Source organism: Falco cherrug, chromosome 15 (assembly GCF_023634085.1).
Source record: "Falco cherrug isolate bFalChe1 chromosome 15, bFalChe1.pri, whole genome shotgun sequence".
Classification (NCBI taxonomy): domain Eukaryota; kingdom Metazoa; phylum Chordata; class Aves; order Falconiformes; family Falconidae; genus Falco; species Falco cherrug.
Genome location: NC_073711.1, coordinates 9,936,763 through 9,956,205, shown reverse-complemented (window position 1 = coordinate 9,956,205; position 19,443 = coordinate 9,936,763). Strand labels below are relative to the sequence as shown.

At 40.1% G+C, this 19,443-nt stretch overlaps 1 protein-coding gene across 3 annotated transcripts in view; it reads left to right on the top strand.

Annotated features, from left to right (window-relative positions):
• The window catches only part of AFF2 (ALF transcription elongation factor 2), a 351,494-nt gene that overhangs the window by 295,177 nt on the left and 36,874 nt on the right, over nt 1–19,443 (top strand). For 2 of the 3 annotated variants that reach the window (XM_055727793.1, XM_055727795.1), the window contains exons 10-12: nt 11,786–11,948; nt 12,481–13,500; nt 15,680–15,804. In XM_055727793.1, the coding sequence (XP_055583768.1) occupies nt 11,786–11,948; nt 12,481–13,500; nt 15,680–15,804 (1,308 nt within the window). The remainder of the gene's footprint in view (nt 1–11,785; nt 11,949–12,480; nt 13,501–15,679; nt 15,805–19,443) is intronic. The other variant, XM_055727794.1, reaches the window with a different exon arrangement.

The following is a 19,443-nucleotide window of genomic DNA, read 5'->3' as shown; positions in this document are numbered from 1 at the left end:
AAAAAACACATTGCTTTCTTAGAAACGGTCTTGTAAGTGGAAGAAAACAGCTGGCAGTGTCTTATAATATGCCTGGTATTTTCATGTATTTCTTGCATTCTAAATTTATATTCAAGATGGGCTTGAACCCAAACCCCAGATATGCAGTATGAGTTATCCAAACTCTGGAGGCAAGTGTGGGATCCTGAGTCCATCTGTAACCTAGATGATAAGTGATGTTTTATGAATTCAGATTCAAAAATAACAGCCTCTCCACTTCAAAACTAGCAAGTACAGCTTTCAGCTTCAAAACTCTGCCCGTGTCAAACTCCCATTGACAGTCTGTCGGTGCAGGAATCCAGCCTGACTTGAGCGTGGTGGGAGGAACATGCTGCCACACTACGTTTTCTCTCAGCAGCCCCTGCACAACTCACTTACCAGAACATTTAGGGATGTTGTTCATTTAAAAAGCAAAGGAGGAAACAAAGCATGGAATAGATTCTAATTTGTTCCAGGCTTATGAAGGTGTCATCTGAACTTAGACTGGCCTTTTAGGTTTTGCTCTGCAAAAAGAGAGATCAGCCAAGCAGTAGTGTTACTGAGCTGGATCCAGCCTAGTGCTGATCTGAGATTCATGGTGAGCCCTTTAGGTCTGGGCCACAGTGTCTCTGTCTCTCCCTGCACATTTGTAGGGGATGCAAACACTGGTGGTGTTCACCTTGGAGCCCTGTCGCAGAAACAAAGTCCTGCTCAGCCTCTTGGATTATTTGTGCTCTCTTCAACTGTATGGGCTGGTTTTTGAGCTCTGTCCTTGGTTAATTTAGCTTTATTGTCTATGATATCCCAAACACTGCAGGCAAAATTGGGGGGTGGGGGTGGGGGGGTGGGGGTAATTCTAATGCAGAAAATCAGTCAATACTTCGCTACTTCGCTACACTAGTAGAGTGACACCTCGGTACTGATTTTTGTCATTAACAAGCAGGAGAGCTTCAGGTCCATGTAACAGGCAACCTCCATGCCACACTAGAGCATTCGGAGATTGAGGCTGTCTGGGCAGGTGTGTGAAGAACACATTTGTACCTTACGAAAGCAATGATTATCAAGCTGAAAACAATAAAATAAATGAAAAAAAAAAGGAGATCGAACTTTGCCTATTTACCTCTGTATTCACCAGGTGTTTGGGTCTTCCTGACCTTTGGGTTTTGGCAGACTTTTGACAAATCGTTGCTGATACAATAACCCTTCATCAGCCTGAGGAAAAGTGGGTGGTGGTAATGTTGAAAAATCCATTTCTTGTAATTCAGGAACATAAGTTTCCAGAATGAAAGCTGCTTAGCTGGAAGGTTTTTTAAGAAAAAATCATTTAACTAATCCTAAAGATCTAAGTTATTTTGTACACATTGAAAAAAAACCCAAAACATTGTTTTTTTTCAGCACCCCATGCACAAAACCCACTTTATGCTCAGTATTATGGTCACTCCACTTCTCTTTTCCTGAACCCCTCTTGGGGAATACAGCGTTTGTCCACAGTCTTTTCCAGGTCGGATTTTACCTGCCTCTGCCAGGCATCCCAGTTTCTCCCAGCCTAGGTTAAGAAAGCAGGCAGTGTGACAGAGGGGATAAAGCACTGAAGTAACACTTCAGGAAGGCATCCAGTGTTGCAACTGTTACTTCTGGTGATCCCAGTTAGTCTTTCCCTTTTAAATCAAAGCTGGCTTCAGAGTTATCCTCAGCATGCAAACAAGCAGTGCAATCCTATTTGCGGTATTCAGACTTGACTCCCACGGAGCTGCATCCTGCCGGTGCTGAGCACCACAAGCTCCCTCTAGAAGATATGGTGACTCTGCTTGCCCACAAGATCCCAGCAAGTAGGTGCGGAAGCGAATAGGATCTTCCCTTTATTTTGGTGTTGATGAAAAAGTCTGAAAGGCAAGATTTTCAGCCAGATAGGACTGAAGAATTAAAGATTCCCTGTTTCCTTTTGCTGTCATTCAAAATAACAAGCATAGAAAATTCTGTTTAAAATACCTGAGCCTTTTGACTTAAAGGGTTTTCATGTCGAAGATTTAAGATGTCAGATTTAAACATGACACTGATAGTATTAGGCAAAGTATGAGAGCAGATACTTGTAGTAACTGTCATTTTTTCTGACTGTTTATTAATGGCCTTTTGTGATTTATAGTGAATGTTGTGAAGGATCTTCAGGTCCATTTATCACTCAAAGAAGCACCTTTTTTTCCTCAATACTTACGTATGTCATAATTAAGGGTGGATGCTGCTTAAAGATTCAGCTCTGTTCTTAGTTTAAGATCCTTCAAGATTATATCTAATCCCAAATAGATTTAATACCTTTTCTTTTTTTTTTCTTTTTTTTTTTTTAATCTATAAAGCAGCATATTATGTAACTGGCAAAATTCAATGGCATTAAAAGGAGCTCACATTAGACAGAAATATAGTGAAGGTTTAGATATTCACTCCAAATGGAGATTTTCACCCCATTATAAAATGAATTGTAAGGAAGACACCTATGCTTCAGCATTCAGCTTTATTAATATTTCACTAGACAGGTTTCTCCTTGTTCAAAAAACAAGTCATGTGTGCTGAAGTACATCTTTATATCCATGAAAGGCTCTGGTGGTGTGCCATAAATTCATCATGTGCCTTTAGGAATACTTCTTTAAAAACTATTTCAGAGTAATTGCCCATTATTAATAATGATTCTTTTTTACTATTATGGCAGAAGCAGTGAAACTAAGTGTCTGCTTGTGGTTTTCATAAGTGTCTGTGTACTTCTGTGGCCCCTGTTATCCTACAACTTAAATCTGATGAACATAAATATGCTTGGAGTCTCACTATACTATCTGTATTAAAAACAGGGAAGAAGTGCCAGGAATTGAATTATTTTGCCTATTAAAACCCAGAGAGATGGAGGAATCGAGCCAGTTTTCTGAAGTGTCAAACCAGTGCTATAACCAGAGGGTTTTCTTTCTTTACAAAGGTGCTGTAGTCATCTCCATAGAGGTGGATTATTTGTGCCTTAATCATTTGGGTACGTGCCTATGAACCACGCTATGCCTCTAGCACCATTCCTGCTGTTTCATGCTTTGTACAGTGTATAATGCATGGAGATTGCTACCAGTTCATGAGCAGCTGAAGCTCATTTAGTAAAATATTACCAATTTCTTCTGATTGTACTCGGTTTTTATCTCTGCCCTTTTCTGTGTTGCTTGTTTTACTCATCATACTCCTGACAGCAGCAACAGTTGGAGCAATCTTGCACCTTTTCTAAGTAGGGGTGGCTTTAACAGACTGCAACAGGCTTTTTTCCCTTCTCTGGCTTGCAGAGACTCATGTTCTCATGTTCCCAGTTCCTGCTCTTTGCTCTGGTCTGGAAGTAGTTATACTGCTGATCTGCTCCCAAGGGATTCCCCTGCAGAGTAAATCCTCAGATGGTTTCCTGAGCTGACATGACACTTGTACATAGCACACAGGTGTGAATGACTGTATGTGTGCTGTAAAGCTCTGGAAAATCAGGATATGCCTTTTGGTACCTTTTCAAGCTCAGAGGTATTGTCTTATACAGGGATAGGAAAAAAATCCTACTTTCTCGTGTTTTCTGACTGCTTGGTCGGTCAGTATAGTAAAATTAGCTTTCCTCAGATCGCAGATGAAACTGGAAATGTTAGGGATTTGGAGGTGTCATGTGGGTCCGTATGCACCAGTGTGTTTTGGTTCCATAGCTCCCAGTTCTCTTCCTACTGGGCTCTGTAAGCTGGATTCTGTTTTCAATTAAAACTGAAGTAGAACTGAGACAGAACAAGAAGGGTAATTAATTTGCAATGTTATGTTTCCAAGTTTCTGCCATACATGAATGAAAAAAAAAGCCAACACTTTGCTTTTAGAGGTTCACTTTGGATGTTTTTTATCATGACCACACTTAAACTTTCTGCTGAAATCAGTAAAATCAAAGTGCAAATGTGTGACTCAATAAAAAACTTTTAACGCTAACTTAAAATTGTAAACGATAGAGGGGTGAATGTGTGCTTCTAAACTCCCACAGAAGATTCACAAAGTGTATGGAAGGATGCAGTATCCCACATTTCCTTTGTGGAAAATAAATAGATTTCTATGTATCAATACTCATATCTAGCTTGATTCAGTGGGGCAATATTGATATAATAAAATGGTTCCATTTACATCAAATGAGGCCCTTTGGAGTCTCACAGTAAGAGATAGTATTCTTGTTCTTCCAGATGCCAGACAAACAGTAGCACATCAGGGCATAGTACAAATAATGCTCTCTGACACTTGAATCCATTCACTAAAATATTGTACTTCAAAAGCTCTACATACATTGCCTTCCCTGAATAATATCATGCTCACAAAATTGTTTCCAAACTCTGAGGTGAGCAGGGTGATGCATGCACAAATCATGGATACAATATTGCTTTTAATATGCAAAATCCCCTTCTCTTCCATGTCAAGTGTGTATAGGAGTGCTGTGAAATTGGAAGGAGAGCAATTACCATACCAATAGTTCAGAAAGTTTTTTATGTGCACCATTAGGGATGTGCCATTAAAATTCTTCCTCTTCTGTTTGGTTGGGTTTTTTTACAATTTCACAGGCAGTTTGATACGTTACACCTGTTCTTCATTGCAGGTGTGATGAAGAATCAGAACTTACTGTAGCCCAGGAATAAAACCTGGAAGAGGGTCAGAATATGACAGTAAAAACATTACCATGCTTAAAGTCACACTGCGGATGTATGTACACAGTTCCACCTAGGATTTGTGGCTAAAGTAATTCTTTATTGGAAGGCTTTGACCTTGTTACGGATTCTTGGCAGCTTTTCCCCACTCTATTCATTACTAATGCAAGCTGTCAATCACTTTAGTTCTGCTTTGACATAGATTGTGGCTCATAGGAGTTAGCTCTGTCATTCTTTTTATTTCTTTCATCTTTACTATCCTTTTTTATGGTCTTTAAGGCTAGAAGTATAAAAGGGTTATATGTATATGAAAAAAAAATCTGTTTCAGAAACACTATCAACCTTGTTATAAACAGTCTTTGATTAAAACAGTTACTTTTGAACACAGTAAAATGAGAATGTAGCTTTTTACACACAACATCTTGTAAATTACCCTCCCCCTCAAAATAAATCAGAACTCCTATTTGCATTACAGTGTTCAGGATTGATACAGGCAGATCAGCTGCCACTTCCTGAATAACATATTAGGTTTTCCCCTTCCATGTGTTTTGACATGAGAGCACCATCATAAGTGATGTCTTACTATGCATGCTAATGTTAGCTGATGTAACAATTTCCACACCTTATTTCATTTCATTGACCTGGGTGCTGATTAATATTTCAGAAGGGCTTGATACAGATTTTCAGTTCCTGTGTCAATCCAATCTTTGAAAGTTTAGATTTGAATTCTACCAGCCTGATGATAAATAATTTAATACTAACCAATGGAAAGGCAGTGAACAAATCATTCAGAGCAATCCTTTTCTTTAAAAAGCAATCTAATGGCAGTCATATATAAGTTTGAAGATATAGATATGAACAATTTATTATTAAAAAATGGCAGCTCCCTTTCAAATTAGAGGAGAATATTACTTCCTGATAGTGGTGTAAGAATAGAAGAGAAATAAAACTTCATTATTGAGCAGTTATGGTATTAAATTATGACACTAAATGCTAATCTGCTAGATGCTGCTCTATTATTATCTGCTAGAATAATGAAGCAGCCTTTTTTTGAACATTTATGCAGAATTCAGTGAGCCCAGTAACTCCTAGTAACACCCCTCAGCTTCACAGTTTTTCTGTAGAAACAGACTCTGGAGGAGAGGTTGGGCTAGCTTCTGAAAAGCTGAAGGCAGTTTGTTCCTCAATCTCTCCTATCAGAATAAAGTGCAGTGAGTGGGAGAACAGCAGTATCTTCCCCAAGAGTGAGTGTTAGCGTCTGCTCTGGTAGATGCTGTAGTGTAGGTGTAGTGCACAAAAGTCTTGTTCAGAGCAAAGGGTACCCACTTTTCAGTGCCCTGTGCAATCAGAGTCTTTGTTCTGAGGAATCTGCATTTTAAATAAACAACCCAGATTAAGGGTAGCCAAAATATTCTTTCTTTTATTCAGCAGGAACTGAGTATTTTCTTCTCAGACACAAAGCAAAATTAACCCTAGTCCCAATCCAGTGCCTCAACAGGAAGATCAACCACTCTGTCAAGCCTGTAGTCAGTTTTCCAGCATAGACCTTCCCCTTTCCAGATTCCATTGATTTAATTTTCCCTAAAAATAGACCTGTGCATTAAAGCAACCTTTGTAGAGTGCTGCTTCTTGTGGAAATACATTGCCAGCATTGATATACTGTTAACTCACTGGTCAGTTCCCATCTACAATTTCCCATTGCCCAGCAGCTCTCTGCTTTCTCAAAGTTTACGTTTTGATTTCTGGGTAGAGCAATGGAAAAGTGGCCAATTCATCGTTACCCTAAAAAGGAAGAGTTGGAATGAATAAACCTATTGTTGGAGGGCACCATCTATTTGCCAAATTCTCTTCACAGTAGTTAGCACGACTACGTCTTATTGGTGGAAAGTCAGGGAGACAGCGAAGGACTTGAGCAGAATTTTTGTTCCTTGATCAATTGTACTGCACTAGTCTGAATTATATGACTTTTATTTTTACATATGTATTTACAGGGTAAAAATTTATTATTTTTCTTATTAGAGGTTAATGAGTTTTAGTATTTCGCATTATCTTTGTTGTAACTACCAGGTTTGATCTTGAAAATCATTTATTACAACAGTAGAGTAAATGATGTGTTGAAAATAATGTAATAGTCCAGATGACAACAACAACAACAACAACAAAAAAGCGTAAGCTGCATCTCAAGCCTTCAGTTCTCTAGGCAGCATAATAATCCAGGCACATAATAATGCCATGTCTACTTTTAATTGGCTTTGAGGAAATAACCCATGAGTTAAAAAGTAGACAAGCTGCAGGGAGACATTTAAATTTAGGCAAATCACCTGTACCAGTGGAGATGGTGTGTAATGAGCTTGATGGAGTTCCTCACCAGCAGCCGTCAGCACCCACACACTTGCAAGTCTCCAGTGCTCTGTAGTTAAGCTTGAGCTCAACAAGTGCTGAAAACCACTGGCAGGTACTGGTGATACTGGTGTTTGTACCCTCCTTCAAGACATTTCTCATCTCATACTTGGTGCACAATCATGCTGCAAAGCAGCAAGGGACAGGGGAAGTGCCGTGCGCTGCAAAAGCAGAACAGAGAGAGGTAAAAGTGCTGCAAAGAGCTTCCTTCTAAATCGTGGTCAGATGTGCAGGTCTCTTCTGTCTGCTTCATTGTTTGATAGCAGGGAGACCAGCTTATCAGTCTGCAGGCAATTGGAGACATCATTGTGATGGCCTCTGCAAAAGATGGAGGTTTGGTTCTCCTCCCACCAAGAGTATGGGTGTCACTCCAGTGTCCCTCATCTCTGTGGCACAAGAGAAGCTACTCTGGAGAGGGGTAAGCAGATGCTGATCCAGGTGGGGATCCTTGCTGCTGAGTCAGCTGTATTTTTTCCTCCCAGATAGCACACCTGTGGTCAGGGCTCGGGGTTGAGGCAGAGCATGTCTGACTACCCGGCAGGATTCAGTTCAAGTGCTGAGCACAGGGCTTGGAAAATAGGGAGAACAAAATTAAAAGTGGAGCAAAGCTGATGTTTCCATTAGCTGCAGAGAGGCCTTGCACTTAGAGAATGTGAGAGACCTGCGGTGAGTATGAGGATGATTGTATTACTGCTAATGTTTGCTTTGCGTGTTTGGATTGCAAGCTCTTTGGCCCAAGGACTGTGTCTCACCATGTGTTTACACAGATCCCAGCACAGCAGGTCACTGGTCTCAGTAGGGGCCTCCAATCTCAATGAGAATAATGAACAGGCTTTTTTCTAAGTGTTATTTACCCAAACAATACTGTGTTCCATTGTGCAGCATTTTTTTTATTAATATTTTTTTCCAGTTCAAATGAAATAAAAACATTGTCCACCCAAACAGTGAGGAACAATATGAGTGCTCATCTCCCGCTGGGAAATAAAAATTCAAGTTTCAAATACCAGTGTTTCCTGCCCCCTTTAGTCACTTTGAGGACTTGTGTCTGATGATAAAATGCTTTAAATCCATTTTAAACCTTGTCCAGGCTGGCATTCCTTGCCTGGATCTTAGCAACACAACAAAGCTTGCTTTGAAAGTCTCTTCAGTTCGTGTAGTTGATACTTATGTGAAGAAGGCAAATTTATTTGTATAACAGCTCTTTGAATGAACATTTGCAGAATCTGTCCCAGCATCTTATAAAACACGTGATTTAACTTTAAAGCTGAAGAAGTCTTTGGGAAGAGTGCAAACAAACCTGTTCCTTGGAACTGAAAGATACATTTTATTTAAAGAAAAAAACCCAGAAGACAACCCAGAAACTCTCCGCTAAGCTCAATTTATTGGGAGCAATTATTATTTTTTTTCTGTGCACTTGTATGTGAAAGGCCTGTATATTTTCTTCTGTTCTGCTGAACAGCATTATTAAAGTTGATTGTGTATGTAGCTATGTGCAAGATCTCTCTATCTTTGCTACGGCAAGATGCTAGGAAAGGCATTTTGGGTCTTACCTGATTGTTTTGCAAAGCGTACAGAGTTACTTGCAACCCAAACTACATGATGCAAAGTGAATGCTTCTGCTTTAAAAATGTAGATCAGCAAAGATGCCTTCAGCATGAAATGGCCTGATGTAGCCAAGGCATAATTTTATTATCCCAGATGAAAGACAAATATGACCTCATTGTGTTTTGTATGAAAAACATTATTTTGAGTCTGTCTGGTTCCTGCAAGCTTGCTGAGCTATGTTATTCAGTAATGTTTGGCATATGATAACTTTTTCTGAGGCTGGTGTGCAGAAAGAAAATAAGGCCAGGTTGGAGCTGCCATCTATTTCCATGGGTTTATTCTTGCCCTTTGAGTTCTTTGTCAGACAGTTACAGTCTGCTACAGTACAACTCCAGTTGTTTTGTGTAAGCACATGCCGGCTACAGTGTCACTTCTCTTCCAGAGTGCTAAAAGATGTAGGTTGTGTTTAAAGGCTAGAAAGGTCTGCCCTTAGCTGCTGGGACACTGGCTTTTCCTTCTTTGATCTATTATAAGAGGTGATATTCTTTAAATCTGTTATCTTAATGAGAGCAAACTTGCCAGCACTGACAACAGAGCATTTTCTTAGGCAGATCTGCCCAGATGTGTGAGCAGCTCCACACAAATCCTTCTGTATGGGGGTTACCTGGGCATAAATCACCCAGGCAAGGAGCTTTGTCACTGCAAGAGTCTGCAGGTGTATATGCCCGGCTACAACGAGGCTATTCCCTGCAGGAACTGGCCCGCAGGGGACTTGGCTGATGCCCCACCAGCTCGGTGCAGCCATGGGCCCTGCTACTCTCTGCAGGACTGGCGTGTGCCGGGCAGCCGCATCCCTGGCGCTGAGCTCTCGGAGAGGCTGCTGAGGGTTAACTTCTCTTCGTCTTCACAGCTGCCTCTCTGCTAGGGCTGTGGGAACTAGAGTTTTCAGGAGGGATGGAACATTAATATTGCTCTGTTCACTTCCATTTTGGGATGAAAACAGAAAATAGAAGTGAAATAGATGAAGCTGACAGATTTAGGGAAAAATTATTTCTAAATTACAACTTCATTGTTATGATAATCCCATAATTTTTTTTAATTTTTTTTTCAAGGCTAATGTTTCATTTTGGTATTTTAGAATGGAATTGCAGTGTTTGCCGCCTCAGTCTGGGAATCCTTGAATTTTTTTTCTTCTTTTTTTTTTCTTATTCTTTCTTCTTGAAAACAATTGTAATGAAGTAGGAGAATTTGGTTTTCATCCACCTTTAGGGCTTTCCAAATAGAAAATTTAAGACCAAAATTACAAGATACTGATCTGAAAGGCAAACTTGCCTACAGACACATTTACTTTTATCCCACTGTTCTGTTTCCTTTACTGTAAAAAAGAAGTGGAAAATGTATTTCCCAACACTTCCTTGAGCTTGACTGAAATGGAGGGATAAAGAAAGAAAAGCAAGTGCACAAACGGTTTCCAAAACTAATGACAAAAATGCAAACTATAAGATCCATTTTTTTAATTCAGCAATGTTTAGTTTTTCATACTACTATTGGAAATGCCCATATTTTTAACAGCATCTGTTCTTTTGATCTACCTGTTACTTCCAGTTGAATTTTTTTAAGTAACTCTACTTGAGTCAGTTGAGTGAAGAAGAGCCACTAGAAGAAGAAGAAGAAAAAAAAAAGTATATGCACTTAATGAGCAACAAAGTTAGTGATCTGTAGCAATTACCCAAGTGAGTAATTTTGTTTCATTAACGCACCCTAAAGCACCAAGCTGTTTTGTCAATGGGCACTGCAGGGCCATTGCAATGCTCAAAGAGACAGTTATGTTACCAACCACGGTGTAAGGGATAGGTTTACCAACAAGGAGGGAGAGAGAAAGTAGCTTAGTGTAAGAAGAAAATTAAAGACCATCTATTATTGTCCCAGAAGCCAATTGCAATACTTGTAAAAGACTCTAGCAGCACAGGGTCACACATCAGTTTTTTCTGGCTTTCCAACTTCCAGTTTCTTGGTTATTGTGATTTTTTTTTTTTAAGAGGACATCATGATGCACATAGCATCTTAGTTTGAAAGGGGAAGGAGGGCATGTACCTGGCTTACCTGAATCCTTCTCAGAGGAAAGCAGAAAAGGAAATAGAAATGAAGTCAAAGCTGTATTACAATTTCTAAGCATCTCTGGATCACTCAATACGGGACACACACAGCGTATGATATATTAAGGTGAAGTATTGAATATCCATAAAGAAGTACCAGCAAATGGTGTCAATTTTCAAACACTTTGCTTTGTCAGCTTCACAAATTTAAAATCAATCATCAAAAAGTCTCTGTATAGATCAGCTGAAGAGACATAAAACCTTACAGTTATCTCCCTGACAAAAAAAGTTGAAATTAAAGATGAATTTGTAAAGACTCAGACTGGCAGAATTCTGTAGTGCTAAAAACGGGGGTCAGCCAACCTCTCAATTTAGAAATAAATGCTGAGGAAAAACAATGACGCCCAGTGCACTGCTAATAAATACATCTTGGAGGACAGTTGAACACGCAGAAAAATAGATTTCACAGAGAGGCTTATTTTCAGCCTGAATGCCATTTTCTCACTGCATTATCATAAACATGAGAGAAAAACAGCTATAAATAAAAATTTCTTGGGTAGTCTCTGGAGATTTGTCAAAAACACGTAGTTTTTGTATGCCACAGTGTAAAAGTATTCATTAAAATTAAATTTTAAAATGCCCTGTCCAATATTAGTTGCCTGATGTCCTTCCTTTGATCATAAATTATAAATGAACCAGGAAAAAATGAAGAAACCATGATTCCATTAATGAATTATTTAAGTGTGATTGTTAGTTTTCGCAGTCATTGGGCTAATAAGCTCAGGCTTGTGACACTGAAGTGTTTCTCATTTGAAGGGTGATGGTGATGCTGTTAACACCAGTATCAGTGTGTGCCATGAAGCATAAACCCAGCCGGCCCCTTTGGTGGCTGTGCTGTGGCATGGCTGCAGGAGCTATCGCTGGGTCTGTACTGCAGGGGGGGGAGCTGACCCTGCGGAAAGTCAGCAGCAACAGGGTTCCCTGGGTGGCTCCCCACAAGGCAACACTTTAAAAAAGACAGGCAGATACTGACACAAGAGGATCTTCTCCCTACAGCAGCCTGCCAGTGCCGGTGGCACACACAACCAGCTTGGCCCATTCCAGCGGCGGCTCTGGGAGTTCCAGTGAGTCCGAGAGCAGTTCTGAGTCCGACTCCGACAGCGAGAGCAGCTCCAGCGACAGTGAGTGCAACGAGGAGTCACGCAGTGCCACGCCGGAGGTAAAGCCACGCTCCCAGTTCCCTCCCAGTGGGGCCTTAGAGGGGAAAGAGTGGAAGGGAGTGAAATCCTGCTCCCTGTTAGGAAAATGTTGGAGTTCTGTGCTGTTTGATGTTGTCGACTTTTTTTGTACTTTACAGTTTTATGTGTATGACCCACATACTCATTCTAGCTTTTGGAAGAATCCTTCTGGCCTACATTTGAATTGCTTTAAAGAAATATTTAGATTTTTGCCAGTAGCTAGAGAAGATTTTATTGACACAGTATTCATCTGGGACTAAGGAAAAGCAACGTGACAAAAATATGTCTTCAGGGACTAGCTAAACTTTTTAGTTGTATTAAATTTCTCCAGGGCCACATTGTAAACCAGATAAGGAAGCCTAATTAACCATAAATACTCCATAAATTCTCCCATAAAAGTAGCAGTCACCACTAGTTGACTGAAATAAAAGGGTACGTTAAAAACGTTCTCATTTAAAGGGAAAAGCATTGCTTCTGTCTGAGATTTGTTCCCTGTCATTCTTCAAACTGCAGCCTGAACCTCCCTCAACAAACAAATGGCAGCTGGATAAATGGCTAAATAAAGTTAACCCCCACAACAAGACCATCATCAACAATCAGAATGAGCCTCACAGCGAGAGTGGTGCCCAGGCCCAGAGCAACCAGCAGGCCGAAGGGCCAAACAAAGGGAAGCTCAACAGCAGCCTGCCCCCGACCGATTCCAAAGACCGGGCGATCCTTAGTCCCATCCGAGAGAAAGCCAAACCGCGGGTTGCCCAGAAAACCCCAGAGGCAAAAAGCTCCAAGCAGAAGTCACCAGCTCATAATGAGCCAACTTCACAAAGGACTACTGGGAAAAAGCAACCCAAAAAGGTAGAAAGGACTTCCAGTGTAGAAGAGTATAACTGGCCCAAACCAAATAATACCAGCAACACTCCCAAAGAAAAAGACACACAGGAACCCCCCGAGCAGCCAAAGGTTCGAACTAAAGCAGCAGTTGGGAAGACTGCTCCAAGGAAAGAACCACGAACTAGCACAGGTCTCACTTCAGAGAAGAAAAAGTACAGAGGCCCCAGCAAAATTGTCCCCAAATCCCGGGAATTCATTGAAACAGATTCATCTACTTCTGACTCAAACACAGACCAGGAGGAGAGCTTGCAGGCTAAGGTATTGCCAGCCTGCACTGGGTCTGGCAACGGTGTCAAAGTGAAGGACTCTGGCAGTAACATCCTCAGCGTAAGTAGTTTAACCAGCAATGGCAGCAACACATCCATTGACCAGACCAGCAATGACCTGGAGGAGCAGCTCTTTTCTCCTATCCCAATTGTACAAAATGAACTTCTGTCCCCACTGAGAGAATATGAAGAAGTCAAATCTCTGTGGGTGAAAATAGACCTTAGTTTACTCTCTAGGATACCTGGACAAGAGCCTTTCGAGACCACGTCTGTGAAAAGTGAACCAAGAGAGGCAAATGTGAAACACAGGCGACCATCTCGAGAGTCCCCTACCCCAGCAGCTGAAAAACCACCCACAAAATCCAAAAGGAAACACAAGGTAAGTAATTTTCATCATTTGAAGAAAAACACTGAGTTTCCATGCATCTTCGAGGTCAGGACCGTAGTCAGTGATTCCTCACTGCACCTGCAGCAGAGCTGTAAGGAGGCACCGTAACACTAAGCCTTTACTGTTTTCACAAAGGACATGCATTTACCAGTATGTTACAAATTAACACCAGAAACTAGTAAAAAAAAAAAAAATCCAACTGACAAAATCAATGAATAGTGTATTCTTTTTGAGATTTGTCTTACAAGCGTTTTCACTGTATTTGCTCACTTACCCATTAATTTCCAGTGTTCTTTAATCTGCAGAAAGATTCCCAATGATGAGTTTGTATTACTATAGGTTCAGCCATACCTAAAAAATGTGACTTTTATTTGGAAGGCAGGGGTTTATTGTCTGCAGAATTAAGGCATTTTCACCACTGGCTTAAACAGGCGTAGCTTAATTAAATTCAATGGGATGGTGCTTGCTTATGCTTCTGGTGAATTTAGTCTTTATATTGTTTTGCTGTATAAACAAATGTGGTTCATAGAAATACCATTTGCTTAACTGGCTGTTTTCTCTACAAAGCTACCTGAAAAAGCAAATACATTTTGATTTAAGGCATTATGTTTTATCATGTGTTTTATGTTATTTATGCCCAAGGGTATCCTATCTTGTGGGATATGACAGTGCACTTCAAACTAAATGTGTTTTCAGAAAAGAAACTGAAGTTTTATATCATAAATGAATTTTTGTAGTCAGTTTTTCCAGCTGAAATCGTTGTGCTCTGCTCTGTCTGTGAGAAGTCGTCATAGCGTATGGTGTTTTTTACCCCAAATTTTATAAATTATTGGGAATGTGACTTCAGCTGTCTCTTCTAGTGGACTTCTTGAAATCCTGAGTTTGAGCAGTCCAGTGGTATGAGAGAGTTAACACAAGACAAAGACAAACAATGCCAGACAGACACAGGGTCTGCACCCCTGCCTACATGAGTCACTGCACTGGCTCCTTCCCTGTTGAATTAAGTGGAAATAATCACATAAGTAAACTCAGCAGGTTTTTATTTAGTTTATAGTCTAGCTGTATACTAAAGGCACAGATATAAGAAAGAAGGAGAAAAGACTAGAAAGGGAAGGGATGTATAAGTGTCCATGCTTACGTGTATGTATAAGTGTACCAGAGTGCATATTAATTATACAGAAAACCTTGCTAGCTAACTTAGTGGAGTGTCAGTATGATGAAGAAGGTGTCTCGGCTAAAACAACGAGTACAGTATTGGCAACTAAACTGAGGACTGCCCGGAAAAAAAAACACAACCCAAAACAAAAAACAAACAAACAAAAAAACCCAAACCAAAACAGGGTTCTATGAAAGCTGGAACTTCATAAATTCATTAGCTGGGACTTTGAATCAGAAAGTAACAAAATGAAGAATCTCACTCTGGGACTGTACAAACACCAGCTACGCTCTGAAACAGCCCGTTCAGTTGCTGTATGATTGTTCCCTGCTACCCAAGGGGGAAACAAACCAATTAGGATGACTTGAGGGTATATCAACAGTTAAAACAGGGTAGGGAGAGCCTGATTTGTGATTCTAATTCATGCTATTAAAAGATTTATTTTAGCCATCTACTTGTGGGCTTGAAGGCTGATATGAAGGTTCCAGTGACAGAGCAGTAATCAGCTTTGCTTGTATCATCCTAGTTCAGGCACAAAAGTCATGCATCAGGGAATCTTTCAAAGCAAATTTTAAACCAGCTATCACCATTAATGACTACCCCAGCTCGGTCCTGTAGCCTTTTAGTCCTGTGAGGAATACTTACTCAAGGAAGTTTTCCCATCAACTTCCATTAAGTCAATGAGTAAAAGCTATTTACTCGAGTAAGATTTGGTGCTATCAAGTCATTCCATCTGAATTATTAATTAAATTCCAGTGCACTACAGAAGAAAGCTATAGCACATGAGGCATTTTGCTTCCTAATTATCTGGTTATGTCACTTGTTATATAACTTCATGTCATGTGTTTGGAGCATGTTTAGCCCTGATTTCAGGTGACTTTCACTGCTCTTAGACCAGTATTTTAACTGCTGCTACTGTAAAGGAAATACACTGAGATTCCTGAGCTCCTCTTAATGGCAAGTGAAATTGTGCATAGATGCTGGATCTGTTAAGCTCCACCTTTTTTATTAAAGCAGACAGAAAGCCTGGATACCTTTGTTGAAAGCAAGAAGCAGCGCCTGGAGGACCCTTCAGCTTCATGCCTGCTCCCACCTTGTATCTCTCCAATACCGAATCACAGATTAACCAGCACTAAAGAGTAAGTTCTTTTTTTTCCACGTAACATTCACAAGGGATTTCACAGTACTGTTCTACAAATGTCTTTGCTGTAGAGCCAGATGGGGTTTACAGCCCATAAGCATAAGTGACCCAGCATTGCTATTCCCATCCATCAGGAAGAGGATCCACATGGTTTTGAGATTCATTCATCCTTCTGAGGGGACTAGGAATTTAGAGTGCCACCACAATCCTGGTGTACTCTTCTACCCCCAAACTGCATCCTTTCAATTTGCTTTCTTGCCCTCATCATCCTTAACTTCTATGGCCAGAGAATCCTACTAAAAGTGAACTTTATTTGATTGCCTGGAATTTATTTTGTTGAATTCATTTTCATAAGAGACAGTTCTCAGTTTTATTGAACAAAATAGTGACTTTGCCATCCACTTCAGTGGCTTTTATTCTTTAACTGTGTATGCAGCAGTGCCAGGGGTGACCATCCTAAATGTTTCAGACATACATGCTTTTTATTTCAGCAGACATATAATCAAATAGTTTGTGCCTTTCAGAATGTCTTTGAGAGAAGGCTATAATGCTTGAGCAAACAGGTGCCACGTAAATAATGATTCTGATTAGTATAATCACAAGATTAACATTCTATAAATAACCAAAGAGTCCAATTCCCTTCTGTCATCAATTTTGTGAGATGAGGCACTTCTTTGTGCTTTGCACTAGGACAAGCAAAGAACAAAACCCACAATGTGCTTCAGGAAACAATTTGATTGTAGTAGTACTTAAATTTAGATGAAGTTCAAAAATCATTTATGAAATGAAATACACAAATTTTAAAATCCATAAAGAAGGTTCAGCATCATTTTATTTATACTGGTGTAATTACAGAGTAACTTCAGTCCTTGAACTAATGCCTCATTCTACAACTGAGAAAATCGAAGCTGGAGTCTGGAAAAGGCAGCAGAGTTGAGAATTACCATGTGATCTGTAACATGTTGCACGTTTGATAAACATCATGATGGGTGTTGCCTGATTGTCATTGCTAGAAATACAGTGAGCAGAGATATATTGCAGAGGGAATCCAGGATTATCCATCCCCAACACCTCTGCAATCATTAAAAAAAACCTTTCTATTCTTGTCACCAGCAAGCCCTAAGGATCCACCCCCAACCTGATGTTTCTTAATTTGAGCTTGTTTTCCAGGTCATTAATTTGATTCCTCAGAGCTTTCAAGCCTTTGGTATTGTCTGTTAAAATATAATTGTGTCCATCAATAGTTATTTCCATATGCTAGCTTTTCCTCTCATCTGCCTCAAGTTTTGAAGCAAAATTTTCTGACTTCTTTTCCACTACAGTGATGGAGTCCTGGATCACACTGCATTTGTTATTAGTGTTTTCTGCATTCGCTTGAAATAAATGCAATATTGTTTGATAATGCAGGTCTTCAGCTCCCAGAGACATGCAACTGAATGTAGATCAACTTATTTCCCGGAAGATTAGGGAGCTGGCTGAACTGTGTGATGACAAATTTCTGGAGAGCCCCAGATTGTTTTCAAGCAGTTCTACTCTCCAGAGGGTTAAGTTGAGTTATAAGGGGAGGCAGAAGAAAGGGAAAGCTGAAAGTACACTGTTCAAGGACATGGGGGAAAATAACACTTCAGTGGTAAAAGGTTGAAAGACAGGCTTTGCCCTTTGCTCCTTTATTCCCAAAGGTTCTGTATTTTCTTTCAGAACTCCTAAGTCTTTACATAAGGACTTTGAGACATGAGGGTGATTCAGCTGTAGGTGTGATGATGATGTTCATCCATTAAGAAGGTGTTACTGCTCATGGTGGGTGTTCTCACTTGGGAGGAACCTTAGATCTCTCCTGTTAGAATCTGATCCCTGTGCCAACAAGCCAAATTCCCCAAGGCAGTCTTCAGAGACTTTTACTGGGCTTTTTCATAGATACAAGAGTGTTTTGACAGAAAGACTGTGATCTCCAGGCCAAAATTTGGAGGCATTCAGGAATCTGGAGGAATCAGTGAAAGACAGGCCACACCTGTGCTTTTGCAGCTCCCACTGGCTGCATATCTGTGGTTTAGGCATTTGAATACATTTCTCTCATACCCCTTCCCTAAATATATGGGCTCAATAAAGCAAGGAAAGATGCACAATTAATTTTTAAAGGGTTACATGTCTAATATGGGCAATTATATGCCTAATTTCCACAAGCTTCTATGACTGCATGTACAATTTGCATGTAGAAATTTCAAATGGCCAGTTGTGAACTTCAAAGTCGTACACACAACCAAAAAGCCAGTTCACATTTTATAATCATTGCATAGCCAACTAGTTATCTCTGTGTTTGTTCCTTCCCTCACACACTCTCGGGGGCTGATGCATTTTCCTAAATCTGATATGACACTTAAAATATAATTATTCAAACTATTGCCACTGTATTTTCCTTATTTCTGATATTTCATACCAAAGGAAGGAATAAATGATACTGTGTTTTGTCCAAGTAATTCATAGTAATACATTGAAACACTGCTGTGTAGCTGGATTTTTGTCAAATCAGCTGCCCACTTTGCAGCAGAGGATTATTTATGTATTTACTTGCTTGCCAGAGCAATTTTAATTTAAGCATTAATTGTATGTACTGCTGAATACCATTTATATCTGAATACCTGATTGGTAGACCCAATCCAAACAGAGCACTCTTCGCCAACGTTTGGCAGTTTGTAACAACACAGAGAGTTAATTGCTGATGCAAACTGTGAGTGAATTTCAAACTAAGCTCATATCAGTGAAACACGCCTGCCGACCAACAGGCGTGCTGGAAGTCTGAGGCAAGCATTTCAGCCTGTTTTTCAAGATTTCCTGTTCCCTTTTATTTGACCTTTAGTAAAAGATGCACCTGTACTTGGCAACATATATTAGCCCATCCCTCGGGTAGTCACAACAGCGTTCATTGGGGTTCCTTCATGGCAAAGGCAGCCTTCACATCTAGGACAATGACTTCAGCTTCATTCAGTTGCTGCCATATGGTCCAGGCTATTGCGGGGGTGACCTTTCCTTGCTAACCCCCTGCAGAAAATCAGATACACCGTCAATGTGCAGCATTTCATTGTGGACAGGGAGAGCAGAGGCAAAAGAAAGCCAAGTGATTGGTATAGACAATGGCTTTGTCTCACTAATAGGCCAGAGATACCACTGCATACCGCAAGGAGTGGATAAAAAAAGGGCAAGGAAAGGCAGCTTGAACTGTGAGAGCAGATGGAAATTCTCTCTCCTTCATGCACTGACCTCTTGTTGCCTGCTTCCTTGCTTTCTGCCCTAAAAGAAATCAGGTTGGGAAAAGAAAAAAAAAAAAAAAAAAAGCAGATGGGGAGCCTTCTCATTCCTTGATAACTGGTCTTTTTGGACACAAAGATTAAAACCCTGTAGCCACAAGACCATCAGTTCAGCTTGTATTTTTTCCTTGCACTTTTATTGTGTTTCTCCCTAGATTTTAAATATACTTAAACTAACAATCATGTCAGCAAATTAAACCACTGAGTCTCAGTAATTATTGCAATAAATTCATTCAAAATTAGCGATTACTGCAATCAAAGACCAGTTTCTTAGGCCATTAACAGCCCAAAGCAAAGTGACAATCTGGTTAACTGCTGGTAACAACCTATTTCAT